Genomic DNA, 25,799 nt, shown 5'->3' with positions numbered 1-25,799 from the left:
GGGGGGGACAGGGTGAGGTAGAGGGGGGGGACAGGGTGAGAGGGGGGGGACAGGGTGAGGTAGAGGGGGGGACAGGGTGAGGTAGAGGGGGGGGACAGGGTGAGGTAGAGGGGGGACAGGGTGAGGTAGAGGGGGGAGACAGGGTGAGGTAGAGGGGGGACAGGGTGAGGTAGAGGGGGGGGGGACAGGGTGAGGTAGAGGGGGGGGACAGGGTGAGGTAGAGGGGGGGACAGGGTGAGGTAGAGGGGGGGGACAGGGTGAGGTAGAGGGGGGACAGGGTGAGGTAGAGGGGGGGACAGGGTGAGGTAGAGGGGGAGGGACAGGGTGAGGTAGAGGGGGGGACAGGGTGAGGTACAGAGTTTAAAGGTATGTATCGAGAGGGTTCATGTCACAGTGTGTGAGAGGTCTATGAAGGAGTAAGTTGAGACTTTTGTAGATGATGGAGAGGGAGAGAGTGGGTGAGGCACAAGAGAGCATTACGACTATTAAAAACGTTACTATCTACCACACCGCAAAACCACTGGCCCTCTCTTAGAAATTGTCATTTATTTAGCCTGGAAGGACATCAAGATAAAATCGCTTTATAACTTATAAATACTAACAATTAACCCGGACACTTTTCCTTGTGAGACAATTACTGTGGACCGTTTTACCCAAATAAACTTCATTAAGAGCTAACACATGTTGGGCACTTTGTGGTCGGGGTGGTATTCGAAACATTCGTTGTGGTGAATAATCTCTTAGAATGTAGAGAACAAACTTTAATCAAGCAACGGTGTGTTAAATTGGTTTCGACTGATTTATCAGCACGCTTCAAAGTGTTAAAATGAAAATTTTCAATGTTAGTAATAGCCTGCAAAGTTAAAAAAAAAAATCATATTTCCCACGAAAACTGTCGCGGGATTCAGTGGCGTAGTTTGGTAAACTAACCGGTTAAATAAACTAACATAACCCTTTCACACGCGTTCCTCAAACAAAAACAATTCAACAGCAATATGGACGTGGAATATTAAACTTTTTAAATGGGTAGACAAACAGATATTTAAATACCAGTTTCATGCTCTGTTTCTTAATCACTCAATCTCCCTCTGTGTAGACATGTTGGTTTACGTCGAGTCAGGAAGTGTAACATAATTTATGTAGGTCGATCTGTCAAACGCAGATGACAGTGGTTTAGTGGTGATTGTGGATACAATCTAAAATCCGTTTAAGTGTCTTCAGATTTGACACCAGTGTTGATTGATAAGTTAGTATACTCTCAACTGATTAATGATGAATAACTGATGAATGTGTGCTACATGCTTGGCTATACAGAGGGGATTTACATTTATTTTACCTTGACGGGCATCTCCAAATTGCCATGGTTTTCGTGATGGGATACTTGAATACTGCCACCTGGTGGATAATACCACACATTTGTTAAAATAAATCTCGAAATCAGTGCAATACAAACAAATGATAAACACGTTACGTTATTTTAGAGTTCCGTTACGGAATGTTTACAAACTCAACGCTCCGTTTGTGTTAACAAGAGGCTGACTAACTCATTAGAGGACGTATTACTTGTCCGTTGACTCGCGTGGTGACCTCGTTGGTCTCGGTCATCACAGTCAAATAACCAGTGATGAGAGTCAGTGAAGATAAACTACCCCTCCCACGATGCTTTTCTGCACCGAGAGAAAAGAGAAGATGATTTCCCTCGAGGTAAAAGACGCTTCTGTGAGGAGTGGACGGACACACACACACACACACACACACACACACACACACCACACTTCATCCCGCTGGACGTGAGACCAACAGGAAGGCAGCAACGGGGGAGAAACAGCAAATAGAACATTGTTTATTTAACTTGTCCGGAGAGATCATCTTATTAATAGTCATGTGATATTTGAGCAGGGGAGCCCGGCACTTTGTACTACGATGATAAAATAGTTTTAAAGATGGCATGGAAACTATGTTGACCCACTGTGGGACAACTGTATGTAGCATAATACATTAACATGTATCTGATTTGACCAAATATGGACAGTGAAGGCTCCTGTGGAGATTGTACAACAGTACTGAAGACCTATGGTCTAGATATTAGCATCACACAGTAGAGACTGATGCTACTGCACTTGTTGTAATGGTTTATGTCTGAACAGACCAACTGTAAAACAAGCTACTGGGCAACTCATTAACAAACCAATTAAGGCTTGGTTAATGAGCCGAACTTGAACAATAAGTGGGGCAATATGCCATTCATCTCTCTCTGGCTCTCTCTCTAGCTCTCACCCTCTTACACACACACACAGACACACACAAACAAACACACAACATAGCATCTCCTAGGAGAACATGAACAGAACATGCAGTCTGATCCTAATTGGACCAGAACATACTGAGTCACCATATCTACTGTTTATCTCCATAAATGTTCCGCCAGAGTGAAATGGAGTGTGCGTAAGAAAAACAGAAAGGAAGGAAGAAAGAGAGAAGAAAGAGAGAGAGAAAGAGAGAGAATGTTCCCTCTGTTGCGCTGTGTCTTGTCCCTGTTGCTAATCAGAACCATGGAGACAACAAAGCTGAACACAGGAAGACAGGCCTCGTCACAATGACCCTCCCAGTATCTGTGGAACTCCACAACCCTGTCAGCTCGACTCAACTGTACGCCAGCCGGGCTCCGAGCTAGTCAACAGTACAGGCTTTTACCCGTGGCAAAAATGAGGCTGTACTCGGGGCTGTTCTCAGAGCCTGTAAGCTTTCAGAGAAGGTGTTTGAGCAGTCAATCCAGTCCTCCTCCATCCCTCTTTCCCTCCTTCCCTTTCTCACTGTCCCTATAAAACAGGAGTGAATGCCAACTGGTAAACAAGAGGGTGCAGAAAAGGGTTGGGGGGGGGGTCTACAAAAGCCTGGGATTGGGGGCCTGCGACCGTTTCCACGGCAACGGAGGCAAGCATGCCGGGGGGGTGGGGTCACGTGATCGCGCCCCATTAAGCCAGGGAACTCAGGGCGTGAAGTTTGGAAAGTGTGTTCTCAGTTCATGCTCTGGAGGGAAACATGGCACAGTCATGAGCTGGGACAACCGTCACGACTCTACCTCAGTGGGCTTCGACCGGAACACGACCGCGGTTCCGGGCACGGTCGACCACGGCATGTCCGCAGCGCGCCACGGTAAGACAACTTTGTTTGGAAGAAGAGCCAATAGAGACTGTGTTCCTGTGGCCAATAAAGGGGTTTGTGTCGAAGGTCTGACTCTACACATCCGCTCAAGATGCCAATTCTTCCAGAAGTCTTTAAAACCAACAACCATAACCAAAAACTTTACTATTCAAGTACAGGCGTTCCTAATATTATGAAATTGTAACCGGATAATATGGATAACAAAGCTGGGAGAGATTCTCAGTAGGGGGGGTAGTACGAGTTTGAATCCTGTACTGACCGGTCACCTCTGTGCTCATGCCGTCCTCTCCTCAGAGCTGAAGGTTTTCAACATCACCATGGCAACCCTGGCCTTGTGTGTCCTCGCCCTCACGGCGCTCTACTGCGGTGTCACCTGCCACCAGCGGAGGAGGTGAGTCACTTTCTCTCTCCTACACCCTGCTCTCAGGAACACCTGGGTCTGTGCACCCTGCTCTCAGGAACACCTGGGTCTGTGCACCCTGCTCTCAGGAACACCTGGGTCTGTGCACCCTGCTCTCAGGAACACCTGGGTCTGTGCACCCTGCTCTCAGGAACACCTGGGTCTGTGCACCCTGCTCTCAGGAACACCTGGGTCTGTGCACCCTGCTCTCAGTAACACCTGGGTCTGTTCATCCTGCTCTCAGGAACACCTGGGTCTGTGCACCCTGCTCTCAGGAACACCTGGGTCTGTGCACCCTGCTCTCAGGAACACCTGGGTCTGTGCACCCTGCTCTCAGGAACACCTGGGTCTGTGCACCCTGCTCTCAGGAACACCTGGGTCTGTGCACCCTGCTCTTAGGAACACCTGGGTCTGTGCACCCTGCTCTTAGGAACACCTGGGTCTGTGCACCCTGCTCTCAGGAACACCTGGGTCTGTGCACCCTGCTCTCAGGAACACCTGGGTCTGTGCACCCTGCTCTCAGGAACACCTGGGTCTGTGCACCCTGCTCTCAGGAACACCTGGGTCTGTGCACCCTGCTCTCAGGAACACCTGGGTCTGTGCACCCTGCTCTCAGGAACACCTGGGTCTGTGCACCCTGCTCTTAGGAACACCTGGGTCTGTTCATCCTGCTCTCAGGAACACCTGGGTCTGTGCACCCTGCTCTCAGGAACACCTGGGTCTGTGCACCCTGCTCATTTCCACAGTTGTTTGGGAGATTCTCCTCGTCTTCTCTGAGGGCTTGTGTTCGTCAAGGGTGCTCCTCTGGAGAACTGACAAAACACAACTCTATGTTCTCCAACTCCTTTCTAAACCTGTCGCCCTCATTTTCAGACAGACTAAAACCTGTCGCCCTCATTTCCAGACAGACTAAAACCTGTCGCCCTCATTTCCAGACAGACTAAAACCTGTCGCCCTCATTTCCAGGCAGACTAAAACCTGTCGCCCTCATTTCCAGACAGACTAAAACCTGTCGCCCTCATTTCCAGACAGACTAAAACCTGTCGCCCTCATTTCCAGACAGACTAAAACCTGTCGCCCTCATTTCCAGACAGACTAAAACCTGTCGCCCTCATTTCCAGACAGACTAAAACCTGTCGCCCTCATTTCCAGGCAGACTAAAACCTGTCGCCCTCATTTCCAGACAGACTAAAACCTGTCGCCCTCATTTCCAGGCAGACTAAAACCTGTCGCCCTCATTTCCAGACAGACTAAAACCTGTCGCCCTCATTTCCAGACAGACTAAAACCTGTCGCCCTCATTTCCAGACAGACTAAAACCTGTCGCCCTCATTTCCAGACAGACTAAAACCTGTCGCCCTCATTTCCAGGCAGACTAAAACCTGTCGCCCTCATTTCCAGACAGACTAAAACCTGTCCCCCTCATTTCCAGGCAGACTAAGAGAGCGCACGTGTACGAGAGAGCCGTGCGCAGCGTCGACCCGCTCCACCCGGTGGACGTCCGGGCGGTGAAGAGGTCCGCCAGCTTCAGGAACCCACTGGCTCTCTTCAGGAAGCAGGAAGTGCCCAAGGACAACTCCAGGATCTACTACATCTACAGCAACCCACTTCCTGTTGGGGTGGAGGAGAGCAGCGCCACCTCTGGTCTGGAGGAGCGGGACCCGCTGCCCATGAGGGAGCTCACTATGGAGGACTACGCCATGGACCCCTCTAGTGGTGTCATCATGGACCCGCCCAACTTCTACATGCAGCTTTAGATCGAGGTGGACTGTTCCACTTTAGAGGAGGGAGGGGACGGGTGTTTTGTTTCTTTTCATGCAGAATGAGGAATTAAGCATTATGTTGTTTTTTTTACAATGGATTTTTATTGAATCGTCATAAAACATTTGAAATGGTGTGCATTACAAAAGAAGCCGAGCATGACACACACACACAGAGAGAGAGAGAGAGAGAGAGAGACACAGAGAGAGAGAGAGAGAGAGAGAGAGAGAGAGAGAGAGAGAGAGAGAGAGAGAGAGAGACACAGAGAGAGAGAGAGACACAGAGAGAGAGAGAGAGAGAGAGAGAGAGAGAGAGAGAGAGAGAGAGGGAGAGAGAGAGATAATCACTGCAGAGCCATCCATGGATACCCTCAGGCAAATGATTGGATTAAATAAGAGTCAGTCAAAATACTCTTCAGGCGATTGGCTGGGTTTCCCTGATCAGCCACTCCAAGGCCTCCTTCCTGCCCTGCCTCTCCAGTTCTGCTCCAATCGTCTCACGGCATTGCCTGTGGTACTCATTCACCCAATTGCGCTGCAGGACAGAGAAGAGAGTCAGTAAGCGCTCACATGATTGGCTGAATAGTAATAATTACAGTACTGTACAGTTTTGTTCTTGTGTATATCCAGTATATTCTTTTCCTCGTAAGACATGGTGTCTCACAGTACTTCCACATGTAACAAGTAAAACCACCACAGGTCACGTCACCTCAGAATGTGTAAGGCAAACTGTATGTTTATCCTAGCGACAAATAAACAAGCGGTTCTAAATAAGCGACGCCTTCCTTCACAAACCGACTTCGAGACGGCAGAAGGGGTTGGATAAAGACACAGAGAAGAGGTCAGGTTTCTGACAGCGGGGGTCAACCGCCTCCCACCTCTTTCTGCGTCAGCAGCTCTGTGTTCATCATCTTCACCTGGATGGGGACCAGGGTGAGGGCCTCGAAGGTCAAACTGCCTCTGTTCCTGTAGTTGTACTGAGGGGTAACACACACACACACACACACACACACACACACACACGTGGATCATTTAGCACCTACTATAGACTGTAGCTAGTGGTGTCTTAACGTTGGTACGGTTCTTACCTTGGGCTTGGCAGGGACCACAAGAACCACGTTCTCAATTCTGATTCCGAAGGAGCCGTCTTCATAGTACCCAGGTTCTGAAGAACGTGAACGAATACATGAAGGAGAAGACTGTGTTCTGTGTGTGTGTCATGTGACTGTGCTCTGTGTGTGTGTGTGTGTCATGTGACTGTGCTGTGTATGTGTCATGTGACTGTGCTCTGTGTGTGTGTCATATGACTGTGCTGTGTGTCATAACTGTGCTCTGTGTGTGTGAGAGTGTGTCATATGACTGTGCTCTGTGTGTGAGTGTGTCATATGACTGTGCTCTGTGTGTGTGTGTTCGCATATAACTGTGCTCTGTGGTGTGTGTGTGTGTGTGTGTCATATGACTGTGCTCTGTGTGTGGCTGTAACCAGGAAGAGGAAGTGTCCCACCGTCGCTGACGATCATGCCGGCCTCCAGCGGCTCGTCGGCGAAGGTCTTGTAGCTGATGCCGCAGGGCCCCTCGTGCACGTTGAGGAAGCAGCCCACGCCGTGCCCCGTGCCGTGCAGGTAGTCCAGCCCAGACTCCCACAGCGCCGCCCGGGCGAACGAATCCAACAAGTGGCCTAGAAGAGGGACGTGGGAGGAGAAGAGGAGGAGGAGAAGAAGAAGAAGAAGAAGAGAGGGATGATAAGGAGGAGGACAGAGGGCCAGAGAGGGGAAGAGGGATGGAGGGAGTATTTTATTTTTTATTTAACCTTTATTTACCCAGGCAAGATCATTAAGAACAAATTCTTATTTACAATGATGGCCTTGAGGGAAAGGGGGCTAAGGGAAAAAAATCAGGTTAAAAAGTACAACAGCACACAACCACAGCAGTACAGACATACAGAAAAAAAACACAAAGCAACAACAACAAAAACAAGCAGGTTAAACAAAGCAGGGCATTAATAACATAGGGAGTCGGGGGGGGGGGATAGTATAGGGAGTATAGGGAGAGAGTGAGGAGGAGAAATGGTCATGTTCCTGTCAGACGTGGAGGTTAGTGGAGAGCGGGGGGGCCTACCTTTGGTTCCGTTGGGGAATACGGCGGCACTGACGGCTATGTGTCCCTTCAGAACATAGGTGAAGCATTCCTTTCAAACACACAAACACACAGTTAGACAAATACAGGGTCTGACCAAAACATGGTTTAGTTTTTAACACAAGTAACTCGGAGGACGTTCTAGAAGCTCCCGTTACCTTCTCGTAAGCAGAGGGCGTTCCAAAGTGCACGGTACGGGTGACGTCGGTGGTGCCGTCACTGAAGGAAGAGACACAGTCACAACCACATGCAGCTCATTCACGCCTTCCCTTTATCCTACTTCCTCCATCGCTCTCTCCACCAAGCTATCCCTCCCTCCCTATGTCCCCTCCCTCCTTCCATCCACCAAGCTATCCCCCCTCCCCTCCATCCACCAAGCTATCCCCCCTCCCCTCCATCCACCAAGCTATCCCCCCTCCCCTCCATCCACCAAGCTATCCCCCCTCCCCTCCATCCACCAAGCTATCCCCCCTCCCCTCCATCCACCAAGCTATCCCCCCTCCCCTCCATCCACCAAGCTATCCCCCCTCCCCTCCATCCACCAAGCTATCCCCCCTCCCCTCCATCCACCAAGCTATCCCCCCTCCCCTCCATCCACCAAGCTATCCCCCCCTCCCCTCCATCCACCAAGCTATCCCCCCTCCCCTCCATCCACCAAGCTATCCCCCCCTCCCCTCCATCCACCAAGCTATCCCCCCTCCCCTCCATCCACCAAGCTATCCCCCCTCCCCTCCATCCTCCCTCCCTCCCTCCCTCCCCCAGCTGTTAGTCTCACGTGTACTGGGCTCCAGAGTCTAGCAAGTAGACCTCGTTGAGGGACAGTGTTCTGTTGGTCTCAGGCAGGGGTCTGGGGGGAGACACAACACCAACACGTGTCACCCTAACATCCCACCGCTACACAACCGGAACATTCCACCAAGCAACGTCACAAACTCTATATGACAGAGCTGTGATTGTGCCGCGGGTGTGTGTGTGTGTGTACCTGTAGTGGATGATGGCCCCGTTGGGGCCCACACTGGAGATGGAGGGGAAACTCAGGCCCACGAAGTCCTTCTGTTGGCTGATCGAGAGACACACACGTTGAGACCCACAGTGAACACAGTGAGTATTTTAAGCGAGTCATCGCCGACTGTCAGGGAAGACGAATTCGGAGGATTGGCATGCTGCTGCAGTTCCCTGGACAGTCCAGCGGGTGGCGATAGAACTCCAGTCGCAGCACAATTACGGAGCCCAGAGAAACTTGTTTTGTTGAGGAGTGTTGAGGAGTTTACATGTTCAAATGTTGGGGGGGGGATCAAGGAATAAGTATAATAGAAGAGGACATATGATTTATGTGTGTGTGTGTGTGAGACAGAGACTCACCTGTGTGTGTGTGTGAGACAGAGAGACTCACCTGCGTGTGTGTGTGTGTGAGACAGAGAGACTCACCTGCGTGTGTGTGTGTGTGAGACTCACCTGTGTGTGTGTGTGTGTGTGAGACAGAGAGACTCACCTGTGTGTGTGTGTGTGCATGTGAGAGACTCACCTGCGTAATTCCTCTGCCTTATCTGCAGCAGACATCTCCGTCACTGTGCCCTTTGGAATCTATAAGACAGTAAATAACCCGGTCGTCACGCCAACAACAAGGCATAGTCCAGACACCTGGTTACTAATTCCTGTTAGCTTGAGAGGAGATTGAAACTGAAGTGTGTGATCACCTCTTTCTCCAGCCAGCCAAACAGCTCACACAGAGCCACAGCATCCTTGATCTGTCAGAGAGAAAAACTACAAATTAAGACTGTAAAATTGTATTATTGTTTAATTGTACATAAATGACTTTATAGTCACCATACCTCATTTTAGACCGTACAATGACAATATTAATATTATGTGATATTTGTAATTATCTTTACAGTGTAATGGGTTCAGTAGGTCGTGTTTGTGCCCACAGAGGTCAAAGGTCACTCACATGGGCCATCTTCATGCCCTGGATCTCGGTGGTGTTCTTGACGGCTTTGGCGAGACAGAGGGGGGTGTAGGGGATGGGGGAGCGGTGGGCCTGGACACACACACACACACATTACAAACCCAACACCTCGACACCTCCCCTACAAAACCCACAAGTTGACAATCACCCCGAGACGGCGGCCATTTTGAGCCTGTCCGGCGGCAGTTGCTCCCTCTCACCTTGGGGATGACCTGCGTGAGGGCGCAGCTGGCCTTGTCGCAGATCCACACCTTGTCCTTGGGCCCCAGCGCGGCGCACACCGCCTGCAGCTCAGTAAACACCGCCTCGTAGGGGAGGGGCTTCACGCTAAGCTCCGCCCTGATGGGCGTGTCCAGCTCCAGGTGCCGGCGAACTGCAGGGGCCTCCAGGCGCTTCTGGTCTACAAACAGCCTACGGGACGGGTCCGATCGACAGGTCAGAGGTCACAAAACAGCTCTATCTAGTTCTCTGTGGAGGCTAAGAGATCCTCCGATGTGAGTGAGTTCAGGGGGGTTTACCGTATCGTGGCCATCCCCACGATGGCGTACGCAAAGAACACGGGGTTGTACTCTATGTCTGAGCCCCGGAGGTTGAAAAGCCCTGGAGGAAGAGAGGAAAACAGGAAGAGTGGATGAGAGAGAGAGAGAGAGAGAGAGAGAGAGAGAGAGAGGACAGAATGGGTGAAAGAAAGAAAATGAGAGAAAAATGGTGAAAGGGATTCTTCCAAACATTTTACCAAACAACAAAAGGCATCTACAGATCTTCCGTGACTTTGCACCGTATGAGTCCTGCTCCGCCTCAACCTAGGCCTGAGCATCACTCCTGTGATCAGTCGTCCCATTTTTGGCTTTCCTCATGGCCTTGCCTGAGCAAATCCCTCCTTATTTAGCCCCCTCTTGTCTAAATGTGACCTGACAGCAATCACCAATCAGCATGCTACTAATTAGCCCAAACACTGGAGCCAGCCAATCAGCCAGGAGAGGTCGTTAGGGTCGGTTAACGAGGCACTCACAGGCATAGACCAGGACACACTGCAGGGCACCCGCCAGGGGTCCCTGGATCGTGATGCGGTGTCAACACATTGGGGTTACGTAACCGTGGCGACGTGTGTGTGTGTGATGTCACTCTTATAACGATTTCACATGACACTGTGCTACATAATAGCATAAAAAAGGGCATAGTTGTCACTAATCTTTCAAATAAAAGCTTGACTTTGAGCCAAGGATGATTATTTGGAAATCATGTGTGCAGGAGGGTCCTACATGCGATCTCATCCAGCGCCGTGGCAACGAACCAGCTGATCTTCCTCTCGGCCATCTTGGATCTCAGGGCGGTGATCTTGTCCTGCCAGCTCATACCTGCAGACCAGTAGAGAGAGAGAAACGCAGGGTCAACAAACTCCATCTTGGCTCCGGATGTTTTTCAAGTTTCATTTTTATTCACGTGTGTGTGTGTGTGTGTGTGGTCCTGACCTGTGTACCCCAGGCCCAGGGTGATGAGCTGGGTGCTGGGTCTGGCCGGTCGGTCTTCCCAGATAGCATCTATCAGGTTCTCCTGCACGGCCACCAGACGGTGACCAGCGCCGGTCAAAGCCTTGTTCATGTTCTTCCACTGGTCTGGAACACACGCACACAGACAATGTACATAACTGCCAACAAGTCGCATATTGCTTCACGTTTTATACCGCGCCATTTCTCTCTTTTAGCAGACGCTTTCCATCCAAAGCATCGTACATGCTGTGCAAACAGGAAGTGCAGCAGATAACCACGGCCTTGTCTACAGTACAGCTGTAACAGTAGTCCAGAGGTCAGAGCCCGGGAGTGGCCTGTGTCTGACAGCAGGTGAAGGTGCATGATGATGATGATGAGGAGAGATATACTACCTGCAGCGATGATCCAGGGGTCCACGCCTACTTTGGAGTTCTCAGGGAGAACACTGATGAGCCAGTCCTCCTGACTGGGAGTCTCCTTCAGACCTGGACACACACACACACACACACACACACACACAGACACACACAGCCTTTAAAGACTGGACTTTGGTGGAAGAGTTCTGTGGGAGACTTTACTAAAGCAGTAAAAAGTCACGCACAGCACAGAGTAGAGAACAGTGTAGCAGAGTGAATCAGAATCAGAATCTGCTCAGAATCTGCTCAGAATCTGAGCAGAGTGAATCTAAACAGAGTGAATCTGAGCATACCCATCTTCATGAGGGTCCAGTTGTTGTCCATCTGCTGAGTGGCCTGCAGGAAGTAGCGTCCATCCGTCCACATGGCAGCATGCTGCTCTGTCACGATGGCTGTACCTGGGGGGAGGAGGGGGGGGGGGTGGAGAGAGAGAGGCCAAACAGTAAGCTTTAACTGGAAACAAATGAAAGGGTCCAATTTGTAACTCACCCCCCCCTCCCCCCTGTTAGAGAACCTCCACGTCTCTTATTCATCTCCGCGTGAGGCAGGACAAAAAAAAACAGGAAAGGGAAGTCGGACGGCGACGGTCTGGTAGCGGGGCCACCAATGAGACTCGTGTTTTTTTTTGGTCTCATCTCGGTTGTCTCTTGACCCCCTCTCTAACTCTGCAATCAGACCCAGGGGCCCGGGCCAGGGGCTGGGGCCTGGGCGTGAAGCACACACACACTTACAGGTCTTGTAAAGACCAGGACAGACTGGGTAACCTGAGGCTGCAGGGGAGCGTGTCGTGGACACACACATTCACACACACACACACACACACACACACAATACCTGCTGAGCCATTGAACCCGCAAATAAATTCCCGTCGGCAGTCACATGGAGCGATGTATTCACTCTGTGGAAGGGGCGGTGGGGAGGGGGGAGAGGGCGGTGGGGAGGGGGGAGAGGGCAGTGGTGAGGGTGGAGGAGAAGGGTGAGGAAGAATTATTAGTAATCAGTATTTGTTCAGTGAAGTAAGACATTTTAATGACCCTCCTCTCATCACATCACGACTCCTATAAACACGAAGCAGGAGAGGGGAATGATCACAAGGACAAGCATTAAGGAGAGAGAGTGTGTTCAAGAGCATGTGTGTGTGTTCTCTGGTATTCCGTGTGTAGGTGTATGTGTGCGTGGTACCTGTGTGTGTGTGTGTGTGTGCGCATGTATGTGTGTGTGTGTGTGTGTGTACTCTGGTATTCTCTGTAGATGTATGTGTGCATGGTAGCTGTACGTGTGTGTGTACATGTGTGTGTGTACATGTGTGTGTGTGCTCCTACCTGGTGTGCATCCCCTGAGGGGACGATGTAGGCCTGGATGGGCTCCGTCAGGTACTTGCTGTTCCTCATGGCCTGACGGAGCTGCCTCAGCAGCTCCGTCGTGATCTTTGGGGACATGTCTGACACACACACACACACACACACACACACAGGTACCACGCATGCACACACACACACGTGAGAAATCTCTTCACTGTTCGTGAGGCAGATGACTGACACACTGGTCAACAACAGAGATGGTCGTCATGGCACCAGAGTAGGCCAAAAGCCTACAGGCTTAAACAAGACCACAACTAGCAGACTGACTGACTACCATGACTACAGAGGCTGCGCCTTGTTAGCCTTCTATGATATTTCACCGACAAAAACGATTAAAAAGAAACTATATGACAACCTAATGCCATGGTAAGAACCGTAATTGAGGTATATCTTTGTAATTACCGGAATCCAATGAGCCCATGTTGTCTCCTGCAGTGACAGAGGATGTGCCTGTATCTGTGTGGTTAACGTGTCGCTCAAAGTCGTACTTCTCTGGATCTTTCACCTTTAGCTAGCCTGTACGTCTTAACTTGCTGAGTAAGTATAACTCAGTCACACCCATCGCTAATGAATAACAGATTACAATTCTGACAGTGGAGATATTAAAACAGTTCACTTGAATGCACTTTCGTACTTTTTTTTTTTTAATACTAACCCCGAATAAAATGATGCATGTTATGCATGACAAGACACAAATCGATACAGTTTGCTGATATAAAGTGGATAGTTAAATATCGTCACTTTCATCACAGCGCAAGATGGTTTTAAAAATCACAGATGGAGTTGCAGCCAATGAAACACACAAGAGCATCGATGAGCTCAGCGATTGGTTGGCTAAAAGAGCGATTGTTGTTTACCTCCATGGCAGAGAATCTGTTACCGCTTATACAGTTCCAAGCTGGCTTATAACTTGATTTAGTTTGACGAATGATTTCACGGTATCAAAATATAATACTGCTGTTAATGCCTTTTTTTAAATGCTTATAAAACTGTAATTTACATAACATGCCTCTGCGACGCACATGCCTCTGCGACGAGGTTGTTGTTTTGTAGGTGTGGCAGGATAATATGTAAACTGCACGTAAAGTTAAGCAAACTGGCAAGAAAAATGCGTAGTCACATTCGTTATTGGAGTAATTTCCCGTTTTTGCATTCAACGAGATTGAAGACCTTGAGAAAATCGTTTTCGTAAACAGGCGTGTGATACTCCATGTTAGCATCTAGCTTAGCTAGCACGCGATCGTGTCTTCCAAATGACAACACGGTTTCCAGTCCCATTCATTGCTCACCCTCATCGCACTACCGTTCCCTTTTTATAAACTTGCAAAACAGCGTCGGGGTGTGTTGTGGCTGACTAAATGTGTCCATTTACCTTTGAACGTGATTCTTGCGTTTCAAACACCCTTTCAACAGCTTTTCCTTGTATTAGTTTACAATGCAGGAGCCTTCCATACCATCGTTGACGTTCTGGTGACTTGGTCACGTGACATGAGTATCTTCCAGTAGTTTGGCAGAGAAGAGGACTCGCCTCTTTTCATTGAAAAAAATATGGTAAACACGAAAAATGATTATAAAATAGCCTGGAGCAAAACATAACAGCAGTTTTATTAATTGGAACCAACAATTCAAATATTTTGTCCTTCACGTCTAATCAAAGAGCATACGACCATACCGTTTTGTATATGTTTTACTTAGCCTATTTAACACACATTATGACTTTAAAACGAATTGCTCAAATGGGAACATGGCATTCATCCAAATCAATAAAAAAAAATGTGTATATACAATTAAAAATTGCACAATTTACATAATGAGTTTAAAGAGCACTGAAAGATATTTGGCAGAAAATAACAATGTGCAATGTCATAGACAAGACATACTGTCCCCCACAAACCCCATGAGGAATGAATATTTACATATATATTCAAAATTCAATAACCATCTTTAACAGCTAATCTAAAAAAACACACACAAATAAACAGATCTATAAACAGACAATTTGCTGTCCATTAAATGATGATTAAGTCTGATTAAGACAATTATTATCATTGTTATTATTATTACTGAGACTACAGTTAAGTTTAGAAAAAATCCCACCACACACAGTGAGTCAGTGTGTTCTCTGTGACGGAGGCCAGGTGAGGTTTAGGGAAGTGTGTTATAGCTGAGTCAGGGACCACAAGATGAAGGTGGCAGCTGTCACCCACACCACAACACACCTGCATGGTTTCAGTCCTCCACTCCCTGACGACGGAGAGATGACGTGTTAGCTGACAATCTGTCACATGACATTTACTTGACATCGTTTTTTTTACTTTACTCTATTAGGTCCATTTGAATAGTGTAAATATATATAAAAATATGTATAGTAAATGCACTATTATACTATAATAAACCTAAAAACATACATGTTCTGGTATAGTTTTACAGCAAACAGATGGGGTGAGACGGTGTTAAATGCATTTTAGTGACATCTCCAGACATGCTTACTAGAACAGGCTGAAGTCTGTTTGTACACTCCCATCTTGTTGCTGTCTTTGACGGCGTGTAACTTCTCCGCTGCCACCTCACCTATGTGGGGAAGATAGAGGGAGGCCAATCAAAAAATCCTCCAGGAGACTGAATGAGTTATTGAGATCAGTGGGTTGGGTTACAGTGTGTGTGTCTGTGTGTTCGTCTACGTGTTGATGTGTGTGTGAGAGAAAGAGAGAGAGAGTGTGTTTTCTCTGTTTCTGTACAAAAGTTTTCTGTTTCTGTCTTTCACGCTGTTTTGTCTGAGCGCTACAAGGACATAGAGGACTGCCTCTTCCTATACTGTGTGTGTGTATCCGCTCCTCTCCCTGTTTATACTCTAAACACTGGTTTCTGGTAACTGAACCAGAGACCGGTCTGGGTCACTGAAGACCTTTTGAATGTGCAGAGCTGTCCATTGTATGGACACACACAGGACACCATCTATCCACCTGTCCGACAGAGCAGATCACAGTGTGAGAGAAACAAAATCTTGCGTACACAAACAGATCCCAGATGTCTGCCTCATACTAGATCTTGTCATCTGACAGGAAGAACCGAACCAGTCTTCCTGCTCTGATACGGTTGCTGAACGGCTTGTAAACAACCCTGTACCCTCAATGGTCAGATATTGAACGTTGTCGTACCTGCGACCATGAAGCTGACTTGTTGGCAGTCTCTGTTGGTCCGAGGTGATCCAGATAGGATGGTGACTCTGGACATGCTCACCTCCAGAACCTCCGACACCCTCTTACGGAAGTCATACCTGCACGCAGTAAGGACAAGGTGGTAAACTAACAGGCTGGGTTTGAAATATATCGGTTTGACAGGGTGTCCCTAACTGAAGAGGGACACAAAGAGAAAAAGGGAAAGAGAAAATAAGCAAGATATGGGGATAAAGAAAGAGAAAGAGAGACACTAATGGAGACGGCGTGAGAATGTGTCTGGGTAGATTGATTGATAAATTGATTGTGTGAGTTGAGTTACGCAACCGGTAACCGTGGTGACATCTGGGACATTTTAAAAACAACCGAGAGTGTTCTATTTCCCAGGAGATTGAGAGGACATTTGATTAGACTATTTCCTTGTGATAATTTGAACAAAGCTTGTTAGATTGATTGATTTAATTGATGACCTTGAAAGTATGACATTGCTAAGAGACTGAGAGTAGCCTTTCATTTCATACAGCCCATAAAAAAGTTATTCAGGAAATGTGAAGGTAAACATACCTTTCACATGGTCTAAAATCACAACACCATCACAACATGTCCTCTAACATATCTGCCACTACACTGAGTCTAAGATCAAGGCGAGGATGGGTTCCTGTCAGGTCGGCGAGAGGTCAGTCTCACCTACTGAAGGACGTCACGTTGGGGAAGAACTGATCTGCAGAAGGGGATGCTGGGAGAATGTTGGCGCATGCCAGGAGCTCCGGCGGGCTCCAGAGGACCAGAGACCTGTAGACCACTACGACCACAACAAACAGATGCATGATCGTGGACACAAAGACAGAACAGAGATGCACAACCATTGACACACAAAACCATAGAAACACAAAACCGTTGACACACAAAACCATAGAAACACAAAACCATAGAAACACAAAACCATAGAAACACAAAACCGTTGACACACAAAACCGTTGACACACAAAACCATAGAAACACAAAACCATTGACAATCAACAGACAGACGCACAGCCACAAACACACAAGAGACGAGCAAAACGACAGACAAATCTTCTGAAAAGGGTCTCAGATATTGAGTTGTAGGTTTTGTAGTTTCATCTATCTGTGTCGGTTGTAGTAATCAAAAGTTGAATGCGGTTAGAGTTCACTAATCGTCTCAAAGAACATTGATAATGCTACTCTCTTACACCCTTAGTTATATCAAGTTTCAAGTTCATTGGAATTTGTAACAAGTATAGGTACATTATAATTATTTGTCCCTAATCCTCTTAGCAGTCAATCTAAAAACCTTTTTTTATCGTGCCGTGTCTGCGTATCTTGGTGGGTGTCAGGTGTTTGTGTTCTACAGTTGTGTTTGCTTAAAACGCTGCAGTTTCCATGGTTTTCCAGCAGAGCTTTGCTGCTTTTGATGCGTGATTCAGCGCTTTCATCCCTTCACCTGGTTGGCTGCGTGTTACCTGTGAGGTCTCCGGCCAGTTGCAGGCTAGTGTCGGTGTACAGCTGCCTCTCCACCAGGCTGACCTTCCCCTGGCGAGCCGTCAGGTCTCCCACCTCACAGGACAGGGCGTTGTCACGGGAACAGCTGGAACTCTGAGAAGAGAAATGAACAACAACAAAACAAACTGTAACTGACTTGCTCTTCCATTCGCCTGAAAGTGGGCTTTGATTATTTCAGATATATCCCATGACCATGTCAGTGAACAGAGGTAAATACTAATCACAGGATCACAGTCAAACGTTTGCAGCATTGATGAGTACTTCATGAGGACTCTACTATCCTCTAGTGTACTCTATGTTACTCTGCTCTGATTTCATCTACTCTGCTTTAGGCTTTTTTTTATGTTTCCCCCCAATAAATATGGTTTAAATAAAAGTTTCTAAACGAAAGTTTGCATCATTAATGAGTACTTCATGATGACTCTACTATACTCTACTGTACTCTATTGTACATGTGTCGACATAACGTTAGGTCCTGTTACCAGCGTGACACTAAAACAAGTAATGGCTACTTTTTAATTAAATCCATAGATGACAGCCTGTTACAGCATCTTACATACTACATTTTAACATTTTATTTATTTAGCAGACAGTTTTACCAAAAGCAACTCACAAAAACTACAAATAACATCCACAGCGAATGATCTCGGACACGAAGTGCGCAGGTCTAAAAGTATTCCAGGGAAAAGAGCCCAGGGAACGTCTTGTCTTTTCCAGACAGACAGCGCAACCAAAACATATCATATAACAATTCTGACAACAGTCTAACAATAACAACATCGTATATCAACTGCAACGTCGAAAAAAACACACACAAAAACCCAACGACTACTCATTGTCTGCTAGGAGTGTTGGGTGGGCCTGGTCCTTCCACAGCCCAGGATCTGGACCCGCTGTGCTGCAGGGTGATACTGTTACATATTCCTTTTGATCAAATAATGACACAGAGTCATCGGATTCAAAGAAAGTACAATAGTTTAATTCTTGCCAGCAAGGAGACAAGTTTGGTCGCGATACAAAGTTGTCTGGGGTCTGGATTCTGTAGGATCCCTTCTTATTCTAATGTGCTTGTGCGCGTGTGTGCGTGTCGCCGTCTCTTCAGTGGAAAGTTACAAAGTTTCTGACCTTTCTAGGCTGACCAGCTGGCTTACTTAGTACAGATAAGGCTAAGCATATATTACATCCTTAATTTCTCTGACAGATACTCACCGAGGGCTCCATGTTGAAGGGGTTGTAAGTGGTTCCTTCAGGACTACAGTGACGGTCTAGGATGGACCAGGAAGCAGTGGAGACCTGGAAGAAGCAGAGACAGTGTCCTTTACAGCCCCTCAATGTGTGTGTGTGTGTGTGTGTGTGTGGATGTGTGTGTGTGCCTTCAGCAGACGGAGACTCACGTTGTTTATCTGTGACAAACGGAAGTCAACCTCCAGTGTGACATCACTGTAGCTCCCATCAGTAAACGTCTGCTGGAGCTGAAGCCACAATTAACAGTTAGACCACCCAGTGAGGAGTGGTAGGGAGGGTGTCAGTGTGTAGGACCGGTTACATTACTATCTAGGACCAGTTACATTACTATCTAGGACCAGTTAGATTACTATCTAGGACCGGTTACATTACTATCTAGGACCGGTTACATTACTATCTAGGACCAGTTACATTACTATCTAGGACCAGTTAGATTACTATCTAGGACCGGTTACATTACTATCTAGGACCAGTTAAATTACTATCTAGGACCGGTTACATTACTATCTAGGACCAGTTAGATTACTATCTAGGACCGGTTAGATTACTATCTAGGACCGGTTAGATTACTATCTAGGACCAGTTAGATTACAATCTAGGACCGGTTAGATTACTATCTAGGACCGGTTAGATTACTATCTAGGACCAGTTAGATTACTATCTAGGACCGGTTAGATTACTATCTAGGACCGGTTAGAATACTATCTAGGACCAGTTAGATTACTATCTAGGACCGGTTACTCAACCATCCAACACCAGTTAGACTACTGTCTAAAACCAGTTACATAACCTTCCAACACAAGTTAGACTACTTCCTCAGAAAAGTTACACAGCCATTTATAACCAGTTACACAACATTTCAACACAAGTTAAACTACTTTCTAGGAAAAGTTACCCAACCAACCCAAGACCAGTTCGATCACTATCTTCATTTAAGGTTATAAACTGAACTATCACTATGAACATGCAGCTGGATAAACAACTACAAATGATGTGCAGCTCTATCTGAAATCATCTGTAACAAAAATATCTTATATTTAATCAGAGCACACATTTGAGCTTCTGTCTGTCTAGTAGGAAGGCTGTGTGGGGGTGGGTGTGGGTGTGGGGGTGGGGGCGGGGGGGCTGCCAGATACAGCTGTTCTTTTGGGATGCGTGTCTACGTTGAGAGGAGGGACAGTGAGGAGTGGTAGGGAGGGTGTCAGTGTGTGTGTGCTTGTGTCTGTCTGTATTGTAGGTGTGTGGTGTGATATGATGAACTAATACAACATGATGCCACAACACCTGTCCAATACTAACCCCCCTCCTCCCCTCTACCATTTCTCCCTTCCCCTCCCCTCCCCTCTCCCCTTCCTCCCCTTCCTCCCCTCTCCCCTTCCTCCCCTCTCCCGACCCCTGTAATGAATTCACGGTCACTGCACGGTGAATAAATACACGGCCACGTTTTCCTGGCAGCTAAAGTGTGGCGCTGGGCTCCTGGTTTGGTACTGAGTCACGTCTCGCCAAGCGTCCAAACTCAAACCCTTTGCGTTCTGAACATGTCTTGTCATTGGCCGGGTTTCCCAGATTCGTTAAGAAGCTCTTAATGCTATGAGCTTCTTAGGAGCGTTCTAAGAGCGTTCTAGAGCGTTCTTAGAACGTTCCTAAGAAGCTCTTAGCGTTAAGAGCTTCTTAACGAATCTGGGAAACCCTGCCATTTTGTGTTGCGTGCTCGCTAGCACCCAACAGAGCAGGGCACTGCGTACATCGACAGAGGAACTGTATGTTTAATTTAGCACTCTTCAACGATGCTAAGATGTGTTTTAAAACTGTAAATGTTCAATATCGGGGGGTTTTCCCGATATATTCGTACCAACTTAACTGTCCCGTTCAGTGTGTTGACAAAGTCAGCCTTGGCATAGACCCTGTGTCCGTCCGTTGAGTTATCAGCTGTGATGTCTGCACACTGCATCCTGTGGGCCACAACACACCCTGAATGACATCCCAATTACATGCACACCGCCTATGCTAACGCTAAGATGAATTCATGATTTTCGTTACACAGTTTTATTACTTTGATATTTTTTAAACGCATTGCTTTTTTTTTTTCATTGATTACCTCAATCATTATTAGAGACTTTATCTGCTGACTGTTTGTTAATTAACTACTTAAACTGTAGTATTTGTTCAACATGTCTGTTCAGTAATTTGGTTTCTTGTTTCTCACCAGATATCTCTGATTAAAAGCAGAAGTCAACGTGTATTTCTGCTCTCTATTTCTGCTTTAGCATCAAAACCTCAAAATATCAACATAAACACCCGTTTTTTCTCAGAAAGGCTGCACACACATAAACACATGCTGTGTATTGTTCACTAACCCACACGAACCCTTTGTTGTTGTCCTCTCTCTCACCCCTGGCCTCCCTCCCTCCCTCCCCCTCTCTCTCTCTCACTCTCTCTCTCTCTCTCTCTCTCTCTCTCTCTCTCTCCCCCTCCCTCCCTCCCTCCCTCCCTCTCCCTCCCTCTCTCCCTCCCTCCCTCTCTCTCTCTCTCTCTCTCTCTCTCTCTCTCTCTCTCTCTCTCTCTCTCTCTCTCTCTCTCTCTCTCTCCCTCCCTCCCTCCCTCCCTCCCTCCCTCCCTCCCTCTCTCTCTCTCTCTCTCTCTCTCTCTCTCTCTCTCTCTCTCTCTCTCTCTCTCTCTCTCTCTCTCTCTCTCCCTCCCTCCCTCCCTCCCTCCCTCCCTCCCTCCCTCCCTCCCTCCCTCCCTCCCTCCCTCCCTCCTGCTCATCCTCCAGTCCTCCGCTCACCTGGATCCGTTGGCGTAGTGGATCACCAGCGACCTCCCGACAATGCTGTTGGGTCCCGTCACCGGCAGATTCCCATCCATGTACTGCCTCTGCAGCTGGTCAAGACCGGTCAGCAAGCCAAACTTCCCACTGACGTCCCCTATCTCGTACTGGTCCACCGTGCCAGTTCCCGGGACGGGCGAGGCGGATATGTCAACCGAGAACGGGTTGAAGTGACCCATGACGCTGGCGTCGGAGCAGGGCAGGGCGGAGATGCTGTGCATTGTGGGAAGCTTGTGGACGTGGTAGCCCCCCGCTCTGGCGGCGAGGCCCGACAGGGAGACGCTGACGACCGTGGGCCCCTGAGGAACCAACCGGAAGAACCCGATTTGGCCACCGGAGGCCTTGGGAGGGCCGAACCACGGGCCGGTCCTCGCCGCGAGGGGACGGAGTGTTGTGACGTTGGCACACGCGATCCGGTTGGCGGCCATGGCGGGGCCGTGGATGACCAATGAGCCTGACATGGACACCCAGGAAGTGGTGTCGGTGAGGAACAGCTTCCCGCTGACTGTGCCCGGCCGATTGCCCAGGTTGAGGGTGCCGTGCTTTCGGGAGTAGTCGCCCATCTCGCAGGCGAAGGGGCTCGTGGGGCCGCAGTGGAGGGCGTAGCTCGGGTCGGTCGTGGAGACGTCGTACGGGTTCCAGTGTCCCCCCGTGCTCTCGCACCGCCCCTCGTCCGTGTCGCGAGCCGTGCTGATTGGGTAAGTGTGGATGTGCCAGTTGTGATTGGCCGTGGGGGTGGCGGAGGGACGCCCGTACGCGAGGTCCATGAACAGCGTCACGTCGGAGAGAGGGTTGCCCCTCAGCTGAGTCAGCTGGACGGTGCCCACCACGGGGCTCCGGAACGTCGCCGTGGCGACGACCACATCCCCGGGGTACCCAATGCTCCCGCAGACGAACCTCGCACCGCTCGGCTCGTGGATGACCACCGAGCGGCCCACGATGCTGTTCCGTCCAAACAGGGGCAGGTTGAAGTCGTGAAAGACCTCGTTGATCTCGCCGCGTTCCTCCAGCGAGCCGTGCCTGGAGCTGAGGTCGCCGACCTCGTAGCGGTCGTGGGTCGAGCCGGGCACCTTGGGGTAGCCGGGGTCCGTGGTGTTCACCGCGAACGGGTTCCAATGGCCTCCGACGTTGTCGTTGGAGCACATGTCCTGCGGCGGCGACTGGGTTTGAGGAAGCGGGAACTGGTGCACGTGGTAAGGACCCACGCGACTCTGCAGGCCCGACAGGTTCGCTCTCACCTCCGTCACGTCGAAGGGAGAAGCCTGGCGGAAGCTGAAATAACCTATGACCCCTCTCATGTCCACTAAGACGTTCACTTCCTTCTTCTCCACCGTCAGGATCTCAGCGCATCGGTAGGCGGAGCCGAGTTTGAGGATGAGGAAATTGGGACTGAAGAAGGAGGTGAGGTCCAAACGAGACTTGACGGGTTCTAGAGGGGTTCCGCTCAGTTCTCCGAGGGTACTCAAGGCGAAGACGTCCAGGTTTCCAAGCAGATCGTCGCAGCTGGAGGCACGGTTCTGGTATGTGAACGCACTAACGTTGGTCTTTGTTGCGTCGACCCGACCAATGGTGGCCAAGTCTGAAAGGACCCTGGTTTGGGACTCGCTTGGCACCACGTTTTGCCTGATGTAAACGTTACCAGCGACGGAACCGTAGAACCGAGCTTGCCTCGTCACGATGGTCTGTGCTCGCCGTATGACCGTGCAGGCTTTGGCGCCGTCACACGTCTCCAGGGTCAACGAGAGGTCATCCAGGATGGTGTCCCGCTCAAAGAGGGGCGACACGTTAACGGTGACGTTGGGCGTGGTGCTCGAAGCGAATGCGAATACTCTTGGCCCCACACGCCGCTCCTGACAAGGCTGGACAAAATGGCCGAACATGACCGGGAACGAACTGAGGGTGACGTTTATCGAGCCGCACGTTCCTGCGCCGATGACGTTAACGGTGGCCGTCCGAGCTTCGGAGTCAAACCGAACCCAGCCTCTGACCCCGCCCATGTTGAGATCGGCATTGAACAGCATGCAGGAAGCAGAACCTTAAAGAGACAACAAACGACATAAATGGGTTGGGGAATAAACGCTGTTGTGGAGCACCTTGTTACATCTGTTATCCAATATCTAATTAAGTCTCTTCATTTGAATCTGAAGTGCTTAATCTGTTTACAGAGGAAACACTTTATTAATTTTCTCTTGAGGCCTTGGTATGTAAAATGATATAGCAGAATGTTGCCCTGCCATAATATGTAACCCAGTATGCATCCTAATGCTTGTTTCTGTTGCAACACATTCAAAAGGTGGTAATAGTTCAGTCATAGTTCAGTCAGAGGCACAATCTAAATGGGAGAAACGTGATACACACCAGACAGATTATAATCGAACATACAACTGACCTGTATCCCAACAGTTTTTGCACACTTCTGATCTTTTTTTTGTTAAACCCAATAACCAACTGCCAACTGGATTTGAATACTAATTATTATTCCCCCCCCCAAACATGAAAATATAGGTGCACATGTCTAAATACTAATACACCTGTAGTTAGTGTAACCTTGGAACTGCACCCTCACAAGCGGGTACGAGACACCCTTCATCATGACTCATGAAGCTGTGGTCAACAGACACACCAACTGAAAACCAGTCCTCTCATGTTCCATCCTGGATAAAATAACACAGGAGGCTAGAATAGCTCTACTCAACCATGAGCATGCTGGCTCCAAATACGCTAGGCTTTGCCAGTGCGTTGTTTCTATGGATAGATCCTATTACTTGATCGCTGCTACCGACCAGGACATAACACAGTCTCTCAACACTCATAATTGTACCAATTAACAAGGCAGGGACCAGTACACCCTGGCATCAGATGACAGTTGAAGCTCACAATGCCAGGTATTGGAAAAACTCTGTTCCGAACGGTATTGCACGTTTGATTCAGGTCACATAATGTGTGTATTCGAGACAAGGTTGTGGCGTACCGACCGCATGTGTGGAGGAAATGAGTGTTCTGAGTGTTCTGAGTGTTCAACCCCCCCCCCCCCCCTCCCATGGTGCTGCATGTGGTTGCCCTCGTTCAGGCAATTTCTTCACACTTGACTCGAGTGACATAAAACATGGATGGGATGACATCAGACGGTCAAAGCAGGAGAGGAACGTGTGTGGGATCCCCATAGATGAGGACACAGATAGCGAGCGGAGGAAGTTATTGCTCCACCGTCCAGGTGGAGCACTTTGTGACAGATAAGGAACTGGAACTGAGAAGAAACCCTGTTTTGACCTTTTGCTAATAGACTGAGCATAGACATTTTTTTTTTTAATAGTATTTTACACTTGTCTTGTAATGTGTTGGAGAAAAGAGACTATCCTCAAGGACTCAAAAACCACAGTGAAGACCTATTTGTCACGATTCATCTCAGTTGTGAAACTTCTGGGTGGATTCAATTCACACAAATAGATTTAAAAGATTAAAATAATGCTGAACACATCAATGACCACAGATAATGGACTGTAAATCCTGCCTCCCTCCCTCACACACCCTCCTAACCACAAGTTACACACACAAAAGCTCCACAAAGATAATGAGTACTCACCCAGCAGCACAAACAGTAGAAGAAGAGACATTGCAATGGTGATGGATGCTCACAGCAAAAGCAGGTGCACAACAAAAATCAGTAAACTGTGTGGACTGAGTTAAAAATCTACCAACACTTCAGAAAAACTAACAAAACTACCAACACCAATGCTTGCAGATCCACCCACCCCCCAAAAATGTGTGTGTTCAAAGTGCATCTGAGGGACTGATCCTCTGAAAGTGTGTGTGTGTGAGAGAGCGAGCATGTGTAAGTGTGTGTGTGAGTGTCTGAGGTGTGCAGCACTCTGTTTCAGTCCAAACCTCAAGACAGGGTGTTCCGAACTCTGATTGGTCAGTCTTGATCCCAGCTGTTCCAAGCTCTGATTGGTCCAGCCCCCAAGGAGGCGGGAGGGACCCTGCCTCACACCTCATTGGTCACATGCCGGGCCATACAAAGGTTGTCAGTTACTCTTATCCCTATAGGAGTAAAAAAAAAACAGATGTAGAAATTGCTGCAGTGTAATAGACTGTTGTCAGTTATCAAAGTGCTCGCTATAGGATCATGCACTGTTAAAAAAGAACAGCCATGAGTTGCCATGACGACATCATTTTCTTCAACTTTATCCTCTTTTCCTCCCTGAGGGTTCACTCCCTCCCTCCTTCTTTGTCGTCGTCATGTGCCCTTCTGACAAATTGAGGAATAAAATAGAATAGGGGAGAAAATAGACAAATATTCCCTCCAGTTAAAAATAGAAGGCCAAACGAGGATCGTA

General features: G+C 48.4%; 3 protein-coding genes across 4 annotated transcripts; 1 reads left to right on the top strand and 2 right to left on the bottom strand.

Moving 5' to 3' along the window:
• Window positions 1-2,994: 2,994 nt before the first annotated feature.
• si:dkey-246e1.3 (uncharacterized) lies at window positions 2,995-6,081 on the top strand. The gene is made up of 3 exons (XM_062448252.1): window positions 2,995-3,156; window positions 3,460-3,556; window positions 4,997-6,081. Exons 1-3 carry the CDS (start codon window positions 3,054-3,056, stop codon window positions 5,319-5,321), a joined length of 525 nt encoding a protein of 174 aa, XP_062304236.1. The 5' UTR covers window positions 2,995-3,053; the 3' UTR covers window positions 5,322-6,081.
• Window positions 5,402-14,194, bottom strand: xpnpep1 (X-prolyl aminopeptidase (aminopeptidase P) 1, soluble). 2 transcript variants are annotated; one of them, XM_062448251.1, is made up of 20 exons: window positions 14,066-14,194; window positions 12,655-12,773; window positions 12,167-12,230; window positions 11,626-11,730; window positions 11,309-11,401; window positions 10,899-11,042; window positions 10,689-10,784; window positions 9,945-10,026; window positions 9,627-9,837; window positions 9,409-9,498; window positions 9,158-9,208; window positions 8,986-9,044; window positions 8,443-8,520; window positions 8,236-8,307; window positions 7,619-7,679; window positions 7,443-7,512; window positions 6,829-7,002; window positions 6,413-6,489; window positions 6,203-6,301; window positions 5,402-5,859 (listed from the first exon to the last, which is right to left on the bottom strand). In XM_062448251.1, exons 2-20 carry the CDS (start codon window positions 12,769-12,771, stop codon window positions 5,740-5,742), a joined length of 1,863 nt encoding a protein of 620 aa, XP_062304235.1. In that variant the 5' UTR covers window positions 12,772-12,773; window positions 14,066-14,194; the 3' UTR covers window positions 5,402-5,739. The 2 variants fall into 2 exon arrangements, with proteins under 2 accessions (XP_062304235.1, XP_062304234.1); XM_062448250.1 differs by lacking the exon at window positions 14,066-14,194 and adding an exon at window positions 13,096-13,281.
• Window positions 14,195-14,273: 79 nt separating this feature from the next.
• cusr (Copper-only SOD repeat protein) lies at window positions 14,274-25,329 on the bottom strand. The gene is made up of 10 exons (XM_062448611.1): window positions 25,046-25,329; window positions 21,421-23,497; window positions 20,488-20,587; window positions 18,785-18,862; window positions 18,600-18,683; window positions 17,351-17,483; window positions 16,557-16,671; window positions 15,852-15,970; window positions 15,184-15,264; window positions 14,274-14,937 (listed from the first exon to the last, which is right to left on the bottom strand). Exons 1-10 carry the CDS (start codon window positions 25,074-25,076, stop codon window positions 14,852-14,854), a joined length of 2,904 nt encoding a protein of 967 aa, XP_062304595.1. The 5' UTR covers window positions 25,077-25,329; the 3' UTR covers window positions 14,274-14,851.
• Window positions 25,330-25,799: the final 470 nt, after the last annotated feature.

The sequence above is a fragment of the Osmerus eperlanus genome, chromosome 22 (assembly GCF_963692335.1).
Source record: "Osmerus eperlanus chromosome 22, fOsmEpe2.1, whole genome shotgun sequence".
In the NCBI taxonomy this organism is placed as follows: Eukaryota; Metazoa; Chordata; class Actinopteri; order Osmeriformes; family Osmeridae; genus Osmerus; species Osmerus eperlanus.
Note: the sequence above shows the minus strand (reverse complement) of the source record. Positions and strands in the feature narration are given on the sequence as shown.

Bases quoted from the DNA above. Each gene is read 5' to 3' on its own strand.
- si:dkey-246e1.3 (XM_062448252.1), top strand. From the start codon at position 3,054: ATGAGCTGGGACAACCGTCACGACTCTACCTCAGTGGGCTTCGACCGG. The intron at 3,157-3,459 runs GTAAGACAACTT...TCCTCTCCTCAG, and splicing joins CATGTCCGCAGCGCGCCACG to AGCTGAAGGTTTTCAACATC. The intron at 3,557-4,996 runs GTGAGTCACTTT...CCTCATTTCCAG, and splicing joins ACCTGCCACCAGCGGAGGAG to GCAGACTAAGAGAGCGCACG.
- xpnpep1 (XM_062448250.1), bottom strand. The intron at 10,027-10,688 runs GTAGGACCCTCC...CTCTTCCTCCAG, and splicing joins GGCGCTGGATGAGATCGCAT to GGCTTTTCAACCTCCGGGGC. The intron at 6,302-6,412 runs GTAAGAACCGTA...GTTACCCCTCAG, and splicing joins TGGTCCCTGCCAAGCCCAAG to TACAACTACAGGAACAGAGG.
- cusr (XM_062448611.1), bottom strand. From the start codon at position 25,076: ATGTCTCTTCTTCTACTGTTTGTGCTGCTGG. The intron at 15,971-16,556 runs GTGAGACTGACC...TACTGCGTGCAG, and splicing joins AACGTGACGTCCTTCAGTAG to GTATGACTTCCGTAAGAGGG. The intron at 15,265-15,851 runs GTACGACAACGT...TTCCCCACATAG, and splicing joins AGTCAGCTTCATGGTCGCAG to GTGAGGTGGCAGCGGAGAAG.